The sequence below is a fragment of the Empidonax traillii genome, unplaced genomic scaffold (genome assembly GCF_003031625.1).
Source record: "Empidonax traillii isolate 1590-97213 ecotype Southwest subspecies unplaced genomic scaffold, ASM303162v1 scaffold236:size2090792, whole genome shotgun sequence".
NCBI lineage: Eukaryota > Metazoa > Chordata > Aves > Passeriformes > Tyrannidae > Empidonax > Empidonax traillii.
Window position 1 is genome coordinate 1,690,120 of NW_020955429.1, and position 16,688 is coordinate 1,706,807.

At 43.8% G+C, this 16,688-nt stretch overlaps 1 protein-coding gene across 10 annotated transcripts in view; it reads right to left on the reverse strand.

The window, feature by feature from the left end:
• Positions 1–6,844: 6,844 nt before the first annotated feature.
• EMSY (EMSY, BRCA2 interacting transcriptional repressor) overlaps positions 6,845–16,688 on the reverse strand; it is a 37,858-nt gene continuing 28,014 nt past the window's right edge. For 4 of the 10 annotated variants that reach the window (XM_027888290.1, XM_027888289.1, XM_027888293.1 and 1 more), the window contains 6 exons: positions 16,304–16,462; positions 14,556–14,615; positions 13,410–13,561; positions 11,412–11,975; positions 10,056–10,424; positions 6,845–8,481 (listed from right to left, as the gene is read on the reverse strand). In XM_027888290.1, the coding sequence (XP_027744091.1) occupies positions 8,287–8,481; positions 10,056–10,424; positions 11,412–11,975; positions 13,410–13,561; positions 14,556–14,615; positions 16,304–16,462 (1,499 nt within the window). In that variant the 3' untranslated portion in view covers positions 6,845–8,286. Of the gene's footprint in view, positions 8,482–10,055; positions 10,425–10,548; positions 10,874–11,411; positions 11,976–13,409; positions 13,562–14,555; positions 14,616–16,303; positions 16,463–16,688 lie in introns of those variants that run through there. The other 6 variants (XM_027888294.1, XM_027888288.1, XM_027888286.1 and 3 more) reach the window with 5 other exon arrangements.

Sequence of the window (16,688 nt, forward strand, 5' to 3'; positions counted from 1 at the left end):
TTCAGTCACACAATTGAAGTTATAAACACAACTGTCCTAAGACCTCTCCTTTTCTACCTGTAGTGCTCCCTGACCTTCATAACTGGGGCTCTCCCTGCTGGGACCAAGATCCAGACTATTATTCCACAGTGCAATGGCTTATCTCTGTCTTCTCATCTAATTTCTTTTATCTCTTCACATTCTTGGCCTTGTGCCTTTGCCCTTTCCCTGTGTTCATCTGTCAGATGTCCTCTTCTCTTCAAAGCACCTCTTAAAATTCAGCTCTCCAAGCAGCACTCCTCTTTTCTAATCCCTGGCAACCTCAGATAATCCTTGTGAAGAAATATTTTCTCATGTTCTGCCATCTGTTTGACTCAACTACATCAGATTTCAAAGTCTCCTAGACAGGGAGTATGTCTTATCTGTAATCTAGAAAATACTGTTCACATCTAAGCTACCCCACAAAGGTTATCTACAAAATGGAATTCACTGCAGTGTATTTATGATCAACTACAAGAGGATGAGGAAGACTAGCTAAGATGTGAAGTCAACCATTTAAAGCCGAAAACAAACCAAGTGACATGAACACATGGATTTAGCTTTAAGGTGAAAGAGAGTAGGTTTAGATTGGATATTAGGAAGGAATTCTTCCCTGTGAGGGTGGGGAGGCCCTGGCACAGGTTGCCCAGAGAAGCTGTGGCTGCCCCATCCCTGGAAGTGTCCAAGGCCAGGTTGGACAGGGCTTGGAGCAACCTGGGCTAGTGGAAGGTGTCCCTGCCCATGGCAGGGGGTGGGACTGGATAAGCTTTAATGTTGCTTCCAACCCAAACCATTCTGTGATTCTATGATTTTCAAGTGATATTTTGCTTTGTAGTATAAAGCATATATATATATATATATATATGATTTGCAGCTACATTTGAGCAAACAGCTGAGTTCTGCCTCATCGCTTTCACCCAGGAGCTCATGCTCAGCCCTGTGAAGCATCATCTCTCCTTGCTTTGCACTAATAGCAGTTGTGTTAACAGTTAAGGCCTTGACAACCACACAGCCACGCTCAGGACCGTGCTCTGCCCCTTTCTGGCTTCCTGGGAGAACTGCACCCATGAAGACAGGTTCCTGAGAGCATAGCTACTGCTATATACTGGGAGCAGGTGTATTGCCATAAATCAGGGAATGAGAAAAGGGAAAAGTGGCTTTTGAAAATTCCGAAGAATCTAGGCTGACCCTCAGTTCTGCTACAGCCACTGCAGTGGTACCTCCAGACTTTCTTTGTAGTGGGAAAACATTTTGGAGTAAAGGGAAAGGCAGCTCAAAATATCCCCCCCACCCCATTGAAGCAAGTTCCAGCCCAAAAAACTCCATCTCTGCAAACAGACTCAGGGCTTGCCCAGCCACCCTCAGCAAACAGTTCAGCACATGACAGCAACTGCCTTGTCTTGCATATAATCTCAGTACCTGGACTGCTTTTCCTTGGAAATTGAAGTCAGAATGTGCGCCTGTTCCCAACATCCCTGTATTCCTCCCAAGGGAAGAAGGACTCTGGCATTGCAAATGCAGCCTTAGTGCTGGGGACAGGGGGGAGGAAAATGGGTGTTTGCAGCAGCTAATGAGGCCCATTTGCTGTGAATGCTCCTCAGAGCATTCTGAGGATCCTCAGCATCATTGCTTTGGAGCCATGTGAGTTCTGGTGCCAGGGGAGAAACAAGGAATTTCTATCGTGTTTTCAGAAAGCAGCACAACGAACTAACCATTAGCTGACACCATTTAAGTATATATGCATTTATATATATATAAAATTGCCAGAAGTGCTGCAAACCTGGGGAAACAAGTAAATTCCCTTCTCATCTGAAAAATAAATCTCAGCATATAATTAACTGGAACAAAAACTCAAAAGCAGGTCTCAACTCGTGCAGCTCTGCTCCCAGCAGCATGGACTGACTGATGTAGATTCCCTTTAAACCCAGTCAGATCACCTCAACCTAACCCTGCAAAACACTTCACCTCATACCAGAACTACAAACATCTTGGACAGCACTGCATGGCTGTACCTGCACAGTCAGAGCTGTGACTTCTGTAGATTCCTCAGACTAACTCGTAAACTTGGACTCAAATGAAGTAATAAAGGTTACAGATAGATAGATCATCTCTCTATAAATAACATCTAATCTAACAGCAAAATAAGGCTAAAAATGAGCACAACTCAATCTCAACACCATGGGCTTCCTCTGAGGAGCAGCCAGTGTGGGGAAAGCCCTGGAAGGGGGATGTCAGCTGGGTCTTACTCTTCAGGGGAGGGAGGAATCGTGCTGGAATGGTGATGATTTGCCAACTGGAAGCCACTAATTAGGGACAGAAGTAACAGGGCCCTGTGGAGAACTGCAGAGTGAGGATATGGGATGAGAGCAGCTCAGGGTGGCAAAAACTGGCCCAAGGAAAGGCACAGCAGTTGGTTAATTACATGAGGGGGGCTGGAGACAGGAGGGGAGACTCCAGAAGATGCATTTTTCTATTTACATGATTTTTATTTCGCTCTCAGTCCACAGAGTATCCAAGCAACTCAGAACCCCAAATGGATTTTATCTGTACACTACCCTGGGGAGCAGGGAATGGCCAAGGGCTGGGGGAGCCAAGGCAAAGAGCAGAGCAAGTGATTTCTTAGCCTGGGGTCAGAGAGGCTGTCTGACCGTGATGATGCCAGCCCTGCTCAGCCTCTTCACCACAAAGGCCTGCCTTCCCCAGGGGAGGGAACTGATCAGCAACCTGCTGGGGTTTATTTGAGAGGAAACGCCTAAGGACAAGAGAGAAACACTAATCATAAAATCACTAAGGCTGGAAAAAGACCCCCAAGATCATCGAGTCCAACTATTAACTCAGCGCCACAGTGTTCAGCACTAAACCCTGTCCCCAGCTGCCACATCACAAAGTATCATAGGCACATAGACCCCAAATCACCTTGTTGTTGTAACAGTTTACCACTGGGAAAACCCCCCATTATTGTATCTGTGCCAAGCTGAGGCAAAGCTCCCACTGCACAGCACTGCCGGGTCAGCTGGAGGGACAGCAGTGGGATGGGCCCTGAGGAGAGGCAAGGTACTGCTCCACTCCAGCCATTCACATGGGATTCCTGCATCCTTCTCCACAAGGAAGCCAGAGTTTTCCAGCTGTGCTTCCCTCCATCTGAACCCTTGGTGAGGGCAATGCATTTTCCCCACCACAAAAGCACTCCCATGTGGTTTTTAGACTGGCACAAGAAGGATCATTGCTGGGTGATGTCCCAGTCACCTGGGTCCAGCACGGTCTCCCTTGCTTCAGCAAAAGGCTTCTGTGCTTAGAAGTCTAATTAAAAAAGTCCACCTGTAAAAGCAGAGAGAGAGGCACATGAACAGCAGAATAAGGAACTGAAAGCATATTGTTAAAAAGCATAATTTTTCTATTCCAGCTGATTCATAGAATCATTTGGGTTGGAAGGGACCTTAAAGATCATCCAGTTCCAACTGCATAGTGAAGAATTCCCTCTCACAGTGAAGAATTCATATTTATAATGTCATGGTACACAGCACAATCAGATCAAAGAATTTTGGTGTTTTCTGGTAGTAACTTTTTTTTGGAGCTGTTTCCCTTGTCAAGAGATCATGAAGAAGCACAGCCTGCCACCAAGCCCAAACTGCAGCAAAAAAAGAAGTGAAGAAGTATTATTGTTGTTCACAGGAGGATGATGCAGTTTGGGCTGTTCCAGCTGAGGTTCAGCGTCCTCACTGCACAGCTGGAGAAGCCTGGCCTGGTCCCTGGAGAGCTCCATGCAGGTGGAATGCACTACAGACACCTGCCCTTTGATTTGTGTTTTACGTCAGTAATTGTGTGTTTTTCAGGGGGACAGGGTGGGATCAAATGTTTAATTCACAACTCATGTACGTTTGCTGCCAGCTGAGTCCTCCAGCACCCACGGAACAAAGACACAAATGTGCAACATCAGGGCTCGAGTTTCAGAAAGGAAAGGGTCAGGCTTTCCCAGAGCAGCCTCTTCTCACCCTCATTATGATCAAGTTGTATTATTTCGGCAAAGCAATTTACTTTTTTAATATTAAGAACTACTAGAAAGCGAGAGCTGACGGCAGTATTTTGTTAGTGCCTGGTGTCTCTGCAGTCCAGAAGTGGCTGAAGGGAAGCACACAAGTTAAAAGTCGGGAGAGGAAAACAAATATCCCTATTTCTGGGAACACTGAAGCTACAATGCTTTGTTCTCACTAAATTTGTGCTACTTCCTTGTGGCCTGTTCTCATGCTGCTGTTAACCTCTTCTCAGACCAATATAGTATTTCTATTTCATGTCCAAAACAAACCAAGGGCAAAAACCAGAAAACACAGCAGAGAGTAGGAAAAAAGAAAAAAAGAATGTGTGGGTGGGCAAACACTGGGACAGGTTGTTGAGTTTCCATCATGGGAGATTTCCAAAAACCCAGCTGGACGTGGTCCTGAGCACTCTGACCCTGCTTGGAGCAAGAGGGTTGGACCAGATGATCTCCAGAGGTTCCTGCCAACCTCAGGGATCATGTGTGGGCACAAAGGACCGTTCCCAGCCCTTGGCTGTATTCAGGTCTTGAGCACTGAGAAGCTTCTTGTGAGGAACTTCCCTTTCTCTCCAGGGAAGTCAGAGATGGAAAGCTGACAAAAACACCGAGATGCCAATAAAAAAAAAATTACCTAGAAAGCCCTCTGCTTTTCAAAAGAGGCCAAGCACTAGGCAGAACTAAAATCATAGGAAGTTTTGAGAAGGGCCTGATCTGGAGCAGTGCATTTGCTGGACAATTCTAACAGTCATCACAGAACCACAGAATGGTTGGGTTAGAAAGGACCTTAAAGATCATCATTTCAACCCCTTGCTGTGGGCAGTCCTGGGCTTCAAAAATGATTCCAGACCATGTGGTTACTCTTCAGTCCACACTGCTTAAAACCTTCTCCATATCTTTCCTGCACCAAATAATTCAAAGACCCTTTTGCCTAGAAACAATGAGCAAGTTCCCAGGTACCATTTTCCTATTTACAGCACTTCAGCAACTCAGTCCCACAGGAAGGAAACTTTGTACAGGCTGTTGGCAAACATTCCTCATGGTTTACACTAAACCTGAGGGAAGGAGCAAGTCCTGAGCCCAGCAGAGACACACAGAGCCTAAGCATAGTTTTCTGCAGTACAGACAAACCCCAAAGCAGTGCGATTTTTCTAGTTCCTTAGTTCTAGTTCCTTACCTTAAATTATGATCTCCTCTGGATTGAACATTGCCCAGCTGAAACCACCTGGCTTTGCAGTGCACCTGTGGGGATGCACAACCACCTTCTCCTGGGAAACCCTTCAGGAACTACTTATGCATTAAAAACAAAAGCATGTCGTCTTAAATTTCCCTGAGGTTTGATTTTTTTAAAAGCTCTCAGGTAGGTTTTGCTTGATTTTTTTTTAAAATCCCATTTATTTACATGTGCTCTGTTCAAATTCCTGATAGCAAAAATTATCACCACCATCCCTACCCTTTCTTCTCCTCCAGGGAGGGGCATCGGATTCATTTCAGGAATGAAGATGCAGCTTGTCAGGGGGAAGGGCTATGGAAATGTTACCTTACACACTAATGTATTTTTAGCAACTCAGGGATATTTATAGCGCTGTGAGGGGCTGGTTCATGGCTGCAGGATGAAGTCAGTATCCCAGGGGCAGGTAGGAAAAAGCTTCACATCTGCCAGGCAGGGCAAGAAGGCGGCAGCAATGCCTGGAGTTCATGGAAAGGGGAGAAGGCCAAATGCTCCAAGGATGCCTTCCTACAGTCATTATCAAAAATCAAGTAACTAGACAAAAAAATTAAAATGTTGGCCCCAAATATTAGCTCCTCTTGTATATTCCTTACTATTAAAGGTATCCATATGGTAAAGTGTTAAAACAGACAAATTCAGTAAAGAGAGTGCCCAAAACACAGCTCCACTTTGGGAATGCAGCAGGAGAGGAGTATGAAGAATGAACACATTGATTACCAAAGTCCCTTCTTCTAAATTTCTGCCACCAGCCCCAGACATCCTCACCACGTGCTCCAACCTGCCAACCTGGAATCAGTCACTTCTCACAGCAATGTGAGAAGTTTTTTGGGTGTTTACCAGAGACTTGGTGCCTTCAAGGAACCGTCAAATAGTTGTTCATATCTTTGCTCCAGTCACTACTAAAGAGGCAAAAAAGGTCTGGCATAAAATACCAGAATAAACTGGAACTCAACACTACAGTGAGAGCATCAGGTGTTAATTCACCTTAGGCCACGTCTTAGCATCCCTTTTTGGCTGGGGAGAGCACACCCCTTCACCAGAAACTGTAAGGTAAGGAACATTCTTGGGCATAAGCACTTCAGAAAAATCTTACTCTCTCTTATATTCTCATGACCTTCCAGTCCTGGATTTGTCAGGGACACTCAAGCCCTGCAAGAGCCCAGGTGACACTGAAAATCTGATACAGGCCAGAAGAACTGTGTGTGTCACTGGCTTTGGGCATCTCACAACTGGGGATGGACAATTACAGACCATTCCTGGACAGCAGAAACCAAACCAACACCTATTTCAACATAAAGACAACACAGAAATCATTATTTTTGTAACCCATTATTCCAGCATATGCATGGTGAATTTATCAGGACACTTCTCTACCATAATAAATTAAATTATTTTGGAACTAATGCTGATGGAAGAAGAAAACAGAAAGGAAAAAAAAAAGTATAAGAAAGTCAGAGTGAGTTAATTTCTAAGATAACTAAGGTTAGATGAAAACCAAGAGCCCCACCTAGGGGTTACTGTGTGTTCTAACACAGGTGGATACTCAGGACAAGTAAGATAAGCCCGTTTTAGGGTTTGTATTTTTTTGTTTGAGTTACTCCAGTTGGAATTTAACCTTTACTAAAATATCAACAGTAAAATCACAGTTTAAAAAAAAAAAAAAGACTGAGGCAAAGAGCTGTATTAGACTTTGGATGAGATCTACTTACAGTAGTACTTCAGCACCAAACCGTGGGCAGTTCGGCTTCCAGACGTACGTACAATTAAATGATATGGCAAAGTCGTAAAATGCTTAGTTATTTATAATGAAATCTATACAAAACAGTTAAAAACATGGTTTTATACACATTTGGAAAAAAAAAAAAAAAAAAAAAAAGTCTTGATTACCAGAATGTATTAAAACTGGTTCTCTTGTCCCATCTGAACCCAGACCTCTCTCTGTGACCTGTAACTATCACAAACCCCCATGTATTGCTTCAACAAGCCAAGGCATAAGGCTAATTTTGGAAACCTACCCCTGTATGCCCATTTAAGCTTTTAAACTTCCCAAATGGTCAACTTTAAGAACAGCATGTAAGAGTAAAATACAGATTTTTAAAAGCCTTACATCACTTCTAAATTCCCAAGTTCAACTTGGAAAGATGTTGAACCACTTATCCCCAATTTTGAAAAACTGATTTATAGCAAAAGACGCCCCCCCACTCAGTTTTTATTAGAATTAAGCAACTGCCTGTTTCACAGGAACTTTTTCAACAACTTGGCCTACTTCAATAAATAACCAAAGATTAACTGGAGTAGATGAGCATTTTGTGCACTTATGGCACAAAGAAATGCCTCATATACCATCACCCTACTTCTTGTAAAGCACGAAAACAAAATCCACCAGCAAATCCACTTGGCTATCAGTTAGTGATTTTGCTTATTTCCAAACATTCACCAACAAGAATTTAAAAAAAATATATTTTTAGTCTTATGAAAAAAAAAAATCTTATCTCTAAGTGAGCAAGCTGACCAATTCCAAAATTCCAGCACTGTCAGAGACACTTTTTCTCTCACATGCTACTTGAAAATACAAGCATTTATTAAATGTTCTTTTTTTTTCTTTTCTTTTCTTTGATGGTGTTTTTCTCAACAAAAGGACACAGCAAAGTGATGATCCCTTTTTACTGAGGGCTGTTTCAGTATATGGGCAAGGGCTTCCAGAGCATGAGCTGGAGAGTTTGCTGCAGATTGGTGTTTGAGCAGGAGTACATTCCACTGTCACAGGTTTACTAAATCTTGGGAACTACATCTTTTCTTCTCTCTCTTTTTTTTTTTTTTTTTTTTTTTGAAACAATTTTGAAGACGCAGCTTTTGCAACACTGTCCTGTTAAAACACACTGATGCTTCAAGGGTCCAACGAACAACTCTAATAGGCAAAGTGCTCTAGGACATCACAAGACAAAGGCATCTTGGACACTCAGAATCCCAAGATATTCTAAAGTGCACTCCAGCACGTCCCAGTTCCTTAGGATTGCTCAGCAGAACTCCGGGAGGGGCTGGGCTCGGTGCCATCCTCGGTGCCACTGTCCCCATCCTGCTCCATCACCGTCTCCTCGTCATCCAGGCGCTGACTGGTGAAGTTGTTGAGCTCCAGGAGCCCGCTGGGTTCCACCACCACATTGGAGCTGGAGTGACAAGGGATGGAATAGTGAGGGATGGTCTGAAAGAAAGGAAATGTCTAAGTTTAGCAAACAGTTTGGACAGGTAAAGGCATCTGTGTGAGCACAGGCACTCGTGGGAAAAGGTTTCCAAGGGCAGTTTTCCCCAGCTCAGGCTTCAAAGCATCCTTTCACTGGATTATGAAAGGTAAAATTTGAATGATCTTCCTCTTCAGGCACTGATCCTGGCCTTTGATCTTCCCTAAAGGTCTGTGACAGCATAACCAATGCCCATCATCCACCATTCCCCAAACCCAAAGCAGAGAGAATATTTTCTTCAGCCTTGTTCTTATCTTTTTCAGACAAGCCATTCTGATGTCCTGAGTTAGAAGAGACTCACAAGGATCACTGGGTCAAACTCCTGGCCCTGCACAGGACACCCCAAGAATCATATGTGAGCACTGTCCAGGCACTCTGGGATGACTAACTCTGTTTTCTGTACTAAATTCAATACAAGCTGCAGCCCTGCTCAGAGCTGCAGCAGCACAGAGGCTGGGGAAACACGACAGCTGTTTATTTCTAAGCTACTGTTATTATTTATATCTAAGCTATTTATTTCTGGTTATATTTTCCCAGGTTCTAGAAGCAAAATCTACATCTTCATACAACTGAAATTCCGGGCAGTATTTGACTTTTGAAAGAGCTCATAGCATGCCACAGGGATAAACAGGACAGGTTCTCAAAACATACAGGTTTGAAGTAAAACAGAAATTTACTTCTGCCTATTTAGGGAAAGGAGGACTATAAATGAGTATAAAAATGATGATTTCTACCACAGTGAAGTTTTTACAAAGTAGCATGAAAAATCTGAGACCTCTGTACACAAATTGTTTCCCAGATCAGCAGCATTTTCACTGTAACACAAATGATGCATAATACAACCATTTCAATCCACGCTCTCATCTGTGTGAACACAGACTGTGTCAGCTATTACTTATATCCATATTATACTACTCAGAAAACTTCTGTATTTCTTTAGTTGACATTCTGACAACTTATTACAACATAAACCATCATATTTAAGACAGCAGAATCAATGAAAATATCAAGCATCAGTTAAGCAATAACTCAAGGCATTTAGGCTGAAGATCAATAATCATTTCATCTCAGAAGTGGTAAGTCTGGTCATAATTAAGTTAAAAAGCTTTTGTTTGAATTTGGACCTTATTTGCTAAACTTTCCCAGTAAGTAAAACTCCACTATGCCATTTTTGGTGCTAATTTTATACTCAGAGGTAACATTTAAAGATATGACAAAGGATTCTAGAACACAGTTCCGTACTAAGTGTTGAAGGTAATGTTTTTACCCATCTCAAATGAAAATATTTTGTAAAATGAGATAAGCTTGGTTGTTTTAACAGAAAGAGGAAGACACTGAGGATTCAATGGATGATGCAGTGCTAGAGAAACTCCAGCTCAATTTGAGAACAATGACACACTTTGAAGTAGCAATCCATTTTAAGTAAGAGTAGAAAAGGAACCCAGAACACTCAAACATCATTCAGTGGCTGCCATCACATCAGACACGAGTTCGCTCTGCTCAACCTTTTGCCTCATTCACTCTGCTCTCCTCTTACCTGGACAACAATTTCTGAGGAGCTCTCTTCAGCTTCCTTCTGTGAGAGGTTCTGAATGTGCACAAACTGGTTGGTTGGGGACACTCCCTGTGCCTCGGGTTTCCTCTCTGTGCCAGCGGGAGCAGCAGCAGGAGGGGCTGGGCTGGGCTCTGTCCGTGGCTGTTGCTGGGGGGTGGAGGTTGCCGTCGTCCCTAGAGCAGCCACCCGGGGCACCTGGGGACAAGGTGACGACTCTGCTTCACTAGAGACTTTATTAGTGGACGTGGCCTTGTTTGGGGGATCCACTACCGTGTGCTCTATGTTTGCATCAATGTGAGCTTCCACCACAGACACTCTCAAAATATCTGCTACTGCTGCTTCCAGGGGTGCCTGCATGGGAAATAGGCTGGTAACCAGCAGTGCCAGCTGGGGCACACCACTGCCACCTGCTACCTCTGAAACAAAAGGAGGCTGACACCCCCCAAAAGTTATCTCTGTAACAGTGGATCCTTGCATTAGAGTTGGATGTTGCACCTGAAAATCAAATTTTTGTTGTGCAAATTACAGTTAATTTTTTCTTACTGAAAACCTAATCAGTATTTCCAAGGACAGAATGGCACAAACAACATACTTGCTATTAGGAAGACAGTTGAAACTCAGTGTTTTAACAAAGGAACTAGCAATGATAGGGTGACAGTTAATTGAAGCCTGGGGAAAAGCAGCTTTTTAGGCTGTTAGATAAGGATTGTAGCAGTATAATACCACAGCAGCCTCATTTTCCTTTGGGATTTACAGCCCCATGGGATGTCTGCTAAAGCCTCTAGTTTTCACATGTATTCCTGAAAGGGCCAAAAAAAAAAATTAAAATTGTACCTTTCTGGAGTTAGTTAAAATACTTTTTTTTTTTCCATGTTCCTCAGTCTTTACATTTTTCCCTCCCAAGGAAAATCAAATTACTCCTGTACATGAAAGCCATGTAACTTCAGGAAGATGTAAACTACAAAGGAAGAGGAACAATGGAGAGCCTTAGGGGACTGCAGTGTATCCATCTTTATTTCCACAGAAACAAAAAGTGCTATGGGAATGGAAATTAGTAACGTGTCATACCTACAAATTAAAAGAAAATAACTAGGGGGACAAACTCCATGCACCAGTGGTGGCTGAAATTATTAAGAACTGTCCAACAAAACACGTTTGCAAGCTCTGTGGATCTTTCCCCTGTAACATGTGCTTCTCCTCCCTAGTGCCAACCTTCTGATAACGAACACCAGCGGGATGAGGAGTTCTCGTGCCAGGACAAAACACTGCTACAGCCCAGGGCTGGCTGGGCTGTTTTGCCTGAACAGCAGGACGTGCATGCTATCAATATTCCGTTACCTGGCTTGCTGGCTGCTTGTCTGAAGAGGCAGGGAGCTGCATTTGGCTCGGGGGGGGCTGGGGTTGCACGTAGATTTTTTGTGCCGTTGGTGCCTGTTGCAGTTTGGGCAGCTGCTGCGTGGTTTTTACTGCCAGCACCTGCACTACAGTTTGCTGTGGCTGTGCCACTAAGGTGGGGAGTTGCCTCTCTTTGGCCACCATGTGGTGGGGGGGGTGCTGTGCATCTGGTTTGCTCTGTGCTTGCTCTTGCTGCACGGGGGTTAGCTTTTGATGCCTTATGGAAAGCTGGGGCATTTGTGGGAGTTTGTGCTGGATCTGGTCGGCCTGCAGGTGGATTGTCTGCTTCTGCTTAGTCTGGAAGCACTGCAGAGTTTTCACTTGCAGTTGAGTCTGTTCCAGCTGTGGCTGACTCAGTTTTTGCTGCTTTTGTGCCTGTGACTGTGTCAGGGCAGATCTGTAAAACAGGCCAGTCTGAGGATCTAAGGTGTCCATCTCTTCCACTTCTCCTTCCTCAGTCCCAAGTTGTTCACTGTGTTTCGTAAATGCAGTGTGACTGCTTAAGGCCTTAAGAAGAAGAAGTTAGAGCGAGTTAGTGAAGAAAAAATGTATGAATACACAATCTAGAAATAGTTTTTAATGTTTCAAACGGACTACTTTAACTTATTATGCCATTAGAGGCTCCCAATTTGCATACACAAAGATACTATTACATGGAGATTCCACAACACATATGCAAGAAATAGCTATTTTTATCATGTTAGGCTGTGGTACATCTCTAGGTGAGAACATTAACTGCATCACTAATCCTCAGGGGATTTTGTACACCTCACTTGAGTCAGACTGAGGTTCAAAGCCCCCCAGGGTTGCCTGGCAGGTGGACATGAAGCAGCAGCGAGTAGTAGGTGGCTGAACCAATAGCTCCAAGTTAAAGCCAGAGTCTCTCTGCACAATTTTTATTCTGCCTCCTGAAAGCCTAGTCATCATATCCATGATTTCCTCTGCAGGTCCCCATATGCCTACAGTCTACCTTATTTCAGCAGAGATCCTCCCTTCTCCTTCCTTTCTCCAAACTGCATTGCAGTTTTTCTTGGGTGTCGCACAAACGTCTGATTTTCTGAGGGATCTGAGGGAGTGAGCAACCTACACTCTGCACTTTGAACACCACAGGATAAAGGTACTGACAAATGGCCTCAGCAAGGAGGAAGCAGCCTCCTCCAACACCCATGAAAATCCACACCCTGACAGGGGTTTAGAACCCCAACACAGAACCGTTCTGGAGCACAGCTGAGGTGCCCAGAGCTTAAAGCACTACAGAGCTGAGCAGGTCCTGACCAAGGGCAAAGGAGTGGCTTCAGTAAGATTTCACCACAAGCTGCAGTGTTTGCTTGAAGTGTTTGGGATGCTCACGGTATTGATCTAAATATGATCTGATTCAGAGAAGTTTGCCTTTTCACCAGCTGAAGCCCTCAAATGGCAGTGACTCTGTGTGCTCTGGGTACTGCCCACGTTCTGCTCAGCCCTGCTCCCCCTGCACTACCACCACCATCATCTGAAGAGTCCAGGTCCCTGCAAAACAACCACCACCCTCACCACCAAAACACAGTCACAGAATAGTTTGGGTTGGGAGGGACCTTAAAGCTCATCCAGTCCCATCCCCTGCCACAGGCAGGGACACCTTCCACTAGCCCGAGTTGCTCCAAGTCCCATCTAACCTGGCCTTGGACACTTCCAGGGACGGGGCAGCCACAGTTTCTCTGGGCAACTTGTGCCAGGGCCTCACCACCCTTATAGTAAGGAATTTCTTCCTAGTATCTAATCTTAACTTGCCTTCCTTCAGCTTAAGGCCATTAAGGTAATCTTACAGTTATTAATTTGCCTGTACACTGAACATTTTTGGTGGCAGCAACATGCCACACTCCCTCAGAACAAGCCCTGGCCCTATACAATTCATAGAGCCTGTTGCTGTTTACAGTCTGCTGGGAAAAGAAAGGGTCCAACCTGCTGCATGATATGGGTAATGGCGCCTGTGGAGGACGCGGGGATAGATTTCACCACAACAGACGTCTGCGTTGCTGTCTGCGACTGCGCCACGTGCTGCAGCAGGGTCCGCTGGGGCTGGGCTGGCTGCTGGGGCTGGGACCGATGGCTCACTGCAAGTAAAGAGGTCAGTGCCACTTCTCCAGAACCACCTGCACGAGCTTCACACCTGTGCAGCCAAGCCTCAGCTGACAGCACGCAGGAGCGAGAAAGGCCTCGCTATGAACAGTGTCTGCTGCTGCTGGCTCCGGCCTCGAGGGGCACGGCTACGCTGAGAAACCTCTGCAGGGAGCAGCACGGGGGGGTTGCTTTGGTCTCTGTTTCCTGAGTCACCACACTTGGTCCAAAGCTCCTCTGGCCTCCCTCTCCCAACACACTAACTCTGCAAGCAGAGCCTGTACTTGATTTTCAGCTGGGTTCTTTTATACAGCACCAGTATAACAGGTGGACCACAAGTTATTCTGGTTTTACACTGGTAAAAGCACCGCCACGATTGACTGCAATTAAGAACAGCAAGACCCTCCAGAGCACAGGCTAAATTTGGAAGATTAACACGTAGAAAATATTTGGGTGTTACGAAAACAAGTGAAGCTGACCAGAAATGACAGATCCAAAAATGGAGACCTTGTCACAAGTCTGTGTCACTTCTGAGAACAGATTCAGCATGAGTTACAGAGCTATGCTGATGGGTCTGTAATTAAATAGTGAATCAACAGAAAAACTATGTGCTGCTGAGAAAAAAACCCAAATAAACCATTCTATATTGCAGTCACTGATATGAATCTAAATTACTTTATACCTGTCCATATTAATATGCAAATATTTGCTTTATATCTTAGTTACAAAATATCTGATAACTGAAGGAGAAGTAGCAATAAGTTCAAATTCAGTTGTAACATAACTTAAAGTTAAAAAGCTTCTAGTGACCTTACTGAACGTTAAAAGAAAGGTCATATTTTGAATTAATATGGTAATTTTACTTTGTCACTCCAAGAAAGGAGATGGATTATATCAATACCGGCCTGCATGCTGTGCCAGATTCACCCTGGATACCTCCCAACAGTTCCTACGCAATTGAAAACTTAATTTAAAAGTAAAGTTTCTAACCTATATGGTTGTGTAGATATTCTTCCGAATGTGAACCAATACAGTGTTGTCTTCCTGAGTCTGCAGACAGACAGAAAATGGTGACACTGAGATGTGTGAACTGCTCCCTTCACCTCAGGAGGAAGCACATGCTGAATCCCAGCTCCCACAGGGATTCCAGTGTGCCTAATCCTTTGGTCCAGGTGCATGCAGGACATTTCACACCACACTACGGACTCTTTACTCTCTTACTACTGAATTTTTAGCAGAAAATACAGTTCTGTGAGTTCCTAATAAATCCAGAGAAGCACAAATTAAAAAAACAGAAACACTCAATGACCTGCATTCCTTGGCAGTGTTCACAGAAACTGGGGGAAGGGACAAAAATCCAAGAGCAAAATAAACACTTTTGTGCTGCAGCAGAACCTGCTGCTCCTCAGCCCACAGCAGCCTGCACTCCTCTGGGAGATTCCCAGATTTCAAATTAGTGTTTACAGAGCTCCCAGTGTTTCAAACAGTAACATCTCCAGGAAGTTTTCAGCTTTTGTGCTTTGCATGGCTTCTAAGCTGCAGAAAAGGACAAAGATCCTGACTGCAATTCCCCATCCTCCCTGCAAAAGGTCCTATTTTACATCAACTTCCACAGCAAGACCTATCAAAAACTGTAACCTTGACCAGAATATCCGTGTCAGTGAAGAAAAAGTGCTCTCCAATTAGCAAGCAGTTATTTGTTGTGCTTTGGAGTTTGTTTTCAAAGAGATCTGAGGGAGCATGACTCAAGCATTCAGAACTGTAGCAGATACAGCAAGTGTTATTTAACAGAATAACAATAACATCCTCCCTAGCTCCAGCTTCACACAAATTTAGGCAGTACAAGGGATGGAAGTGAGGGGAGGAAGTACAGAGCAAAATATCAGATTAGACATTTAGCACTAAAAACACTGGAGTTACAGATATGTACCTAAACAATTTAATACAATTAAGTTTTATTTACTCCTCTATTCAATGTGGATTTTCAACATGCTTTTGCTTTCCTTTCCCAAAGGAAGCAGGGAGGGAAACCAACAGTGTGGACTTAAGAAATTAAAATGGCAAACAGGCAATTTGATCCTCTCATGAAGTGGCTCACACCTAATATTGGTGGGGGAGTGGTGGGGAGCATTAGAGAGACAAGGACTTACACAAAATGGATGTCCAGATAGGAGGAGCCAGGAGTTTAAAAAGTTAAGCATTGAATTCCGATCAGAATTTGAATTATTAATTTTAAAAGTGCAAATTCATCAGTTCAAAGCTTTCTAGCAAATGAAGAAACTGGGGACCACATTAGCATGCTAAATGCACACCTGGCTTTAACTCAGGATTAAATGGGTTTTAACTCAATGTCCAACTCCTCTCCATATGTACAAAAAATACGATACAGTTCCTGTAACTTCACCTTCCATTTTGTCCTTAATGGACATTTTCCCTTAAGCAAGTGGGACAGTCTGTCTTGTTCATCCAGGGACCAGAAAATCTATTCAACTGGGATGTCTTAAAGCAAATTTAAATGCCTTTGTATCAATTAGAAACATGTTCCCTCATGCCCCAGCAAAGCAGATGCAATCTCTGTCTCCTCACAGGGTCTCAGGAATGGAAGAAAAGACTAATTTCTTCTATTGAAAATTACAGTGAAAACATGAAAGTGAAACCTATTGTAAGAAAACTCCAAAATTAAGTCCCCAGACTTCAACTGCAAACCCACCATCACACTGCCTTAGACACACACTTACCAGTTGTGATATATTCAGCCACTAATTCTGACTCTACAACAGCAATTGAAGGACTTTCTGGGGAATGCCTCTTTTCTTGAGTCATCTGGATTGGAACAGCCATCTGGCTCAGGTCAATGGTGGGCTGCCTTGGCTTCGATTCCATCTTCTCCTTCACTGCTTTAGGAGAAAAACATTAAGTCAACCTCTAACATATATAAACCTCCATAATAAAACAAACCTCCAATATAAATGCACCAGTTTAATTAAACAGATCATGAACACTAGAGAACAGATGCAAAAAATACAGGCAAACAGACTGACACAGGATAAGAAGAAAGGAATCAAGTTGATTCAAGAGAGGTGCTTTTCAATTACAAAACTTATTACAAAGGGCTGCTTAAGC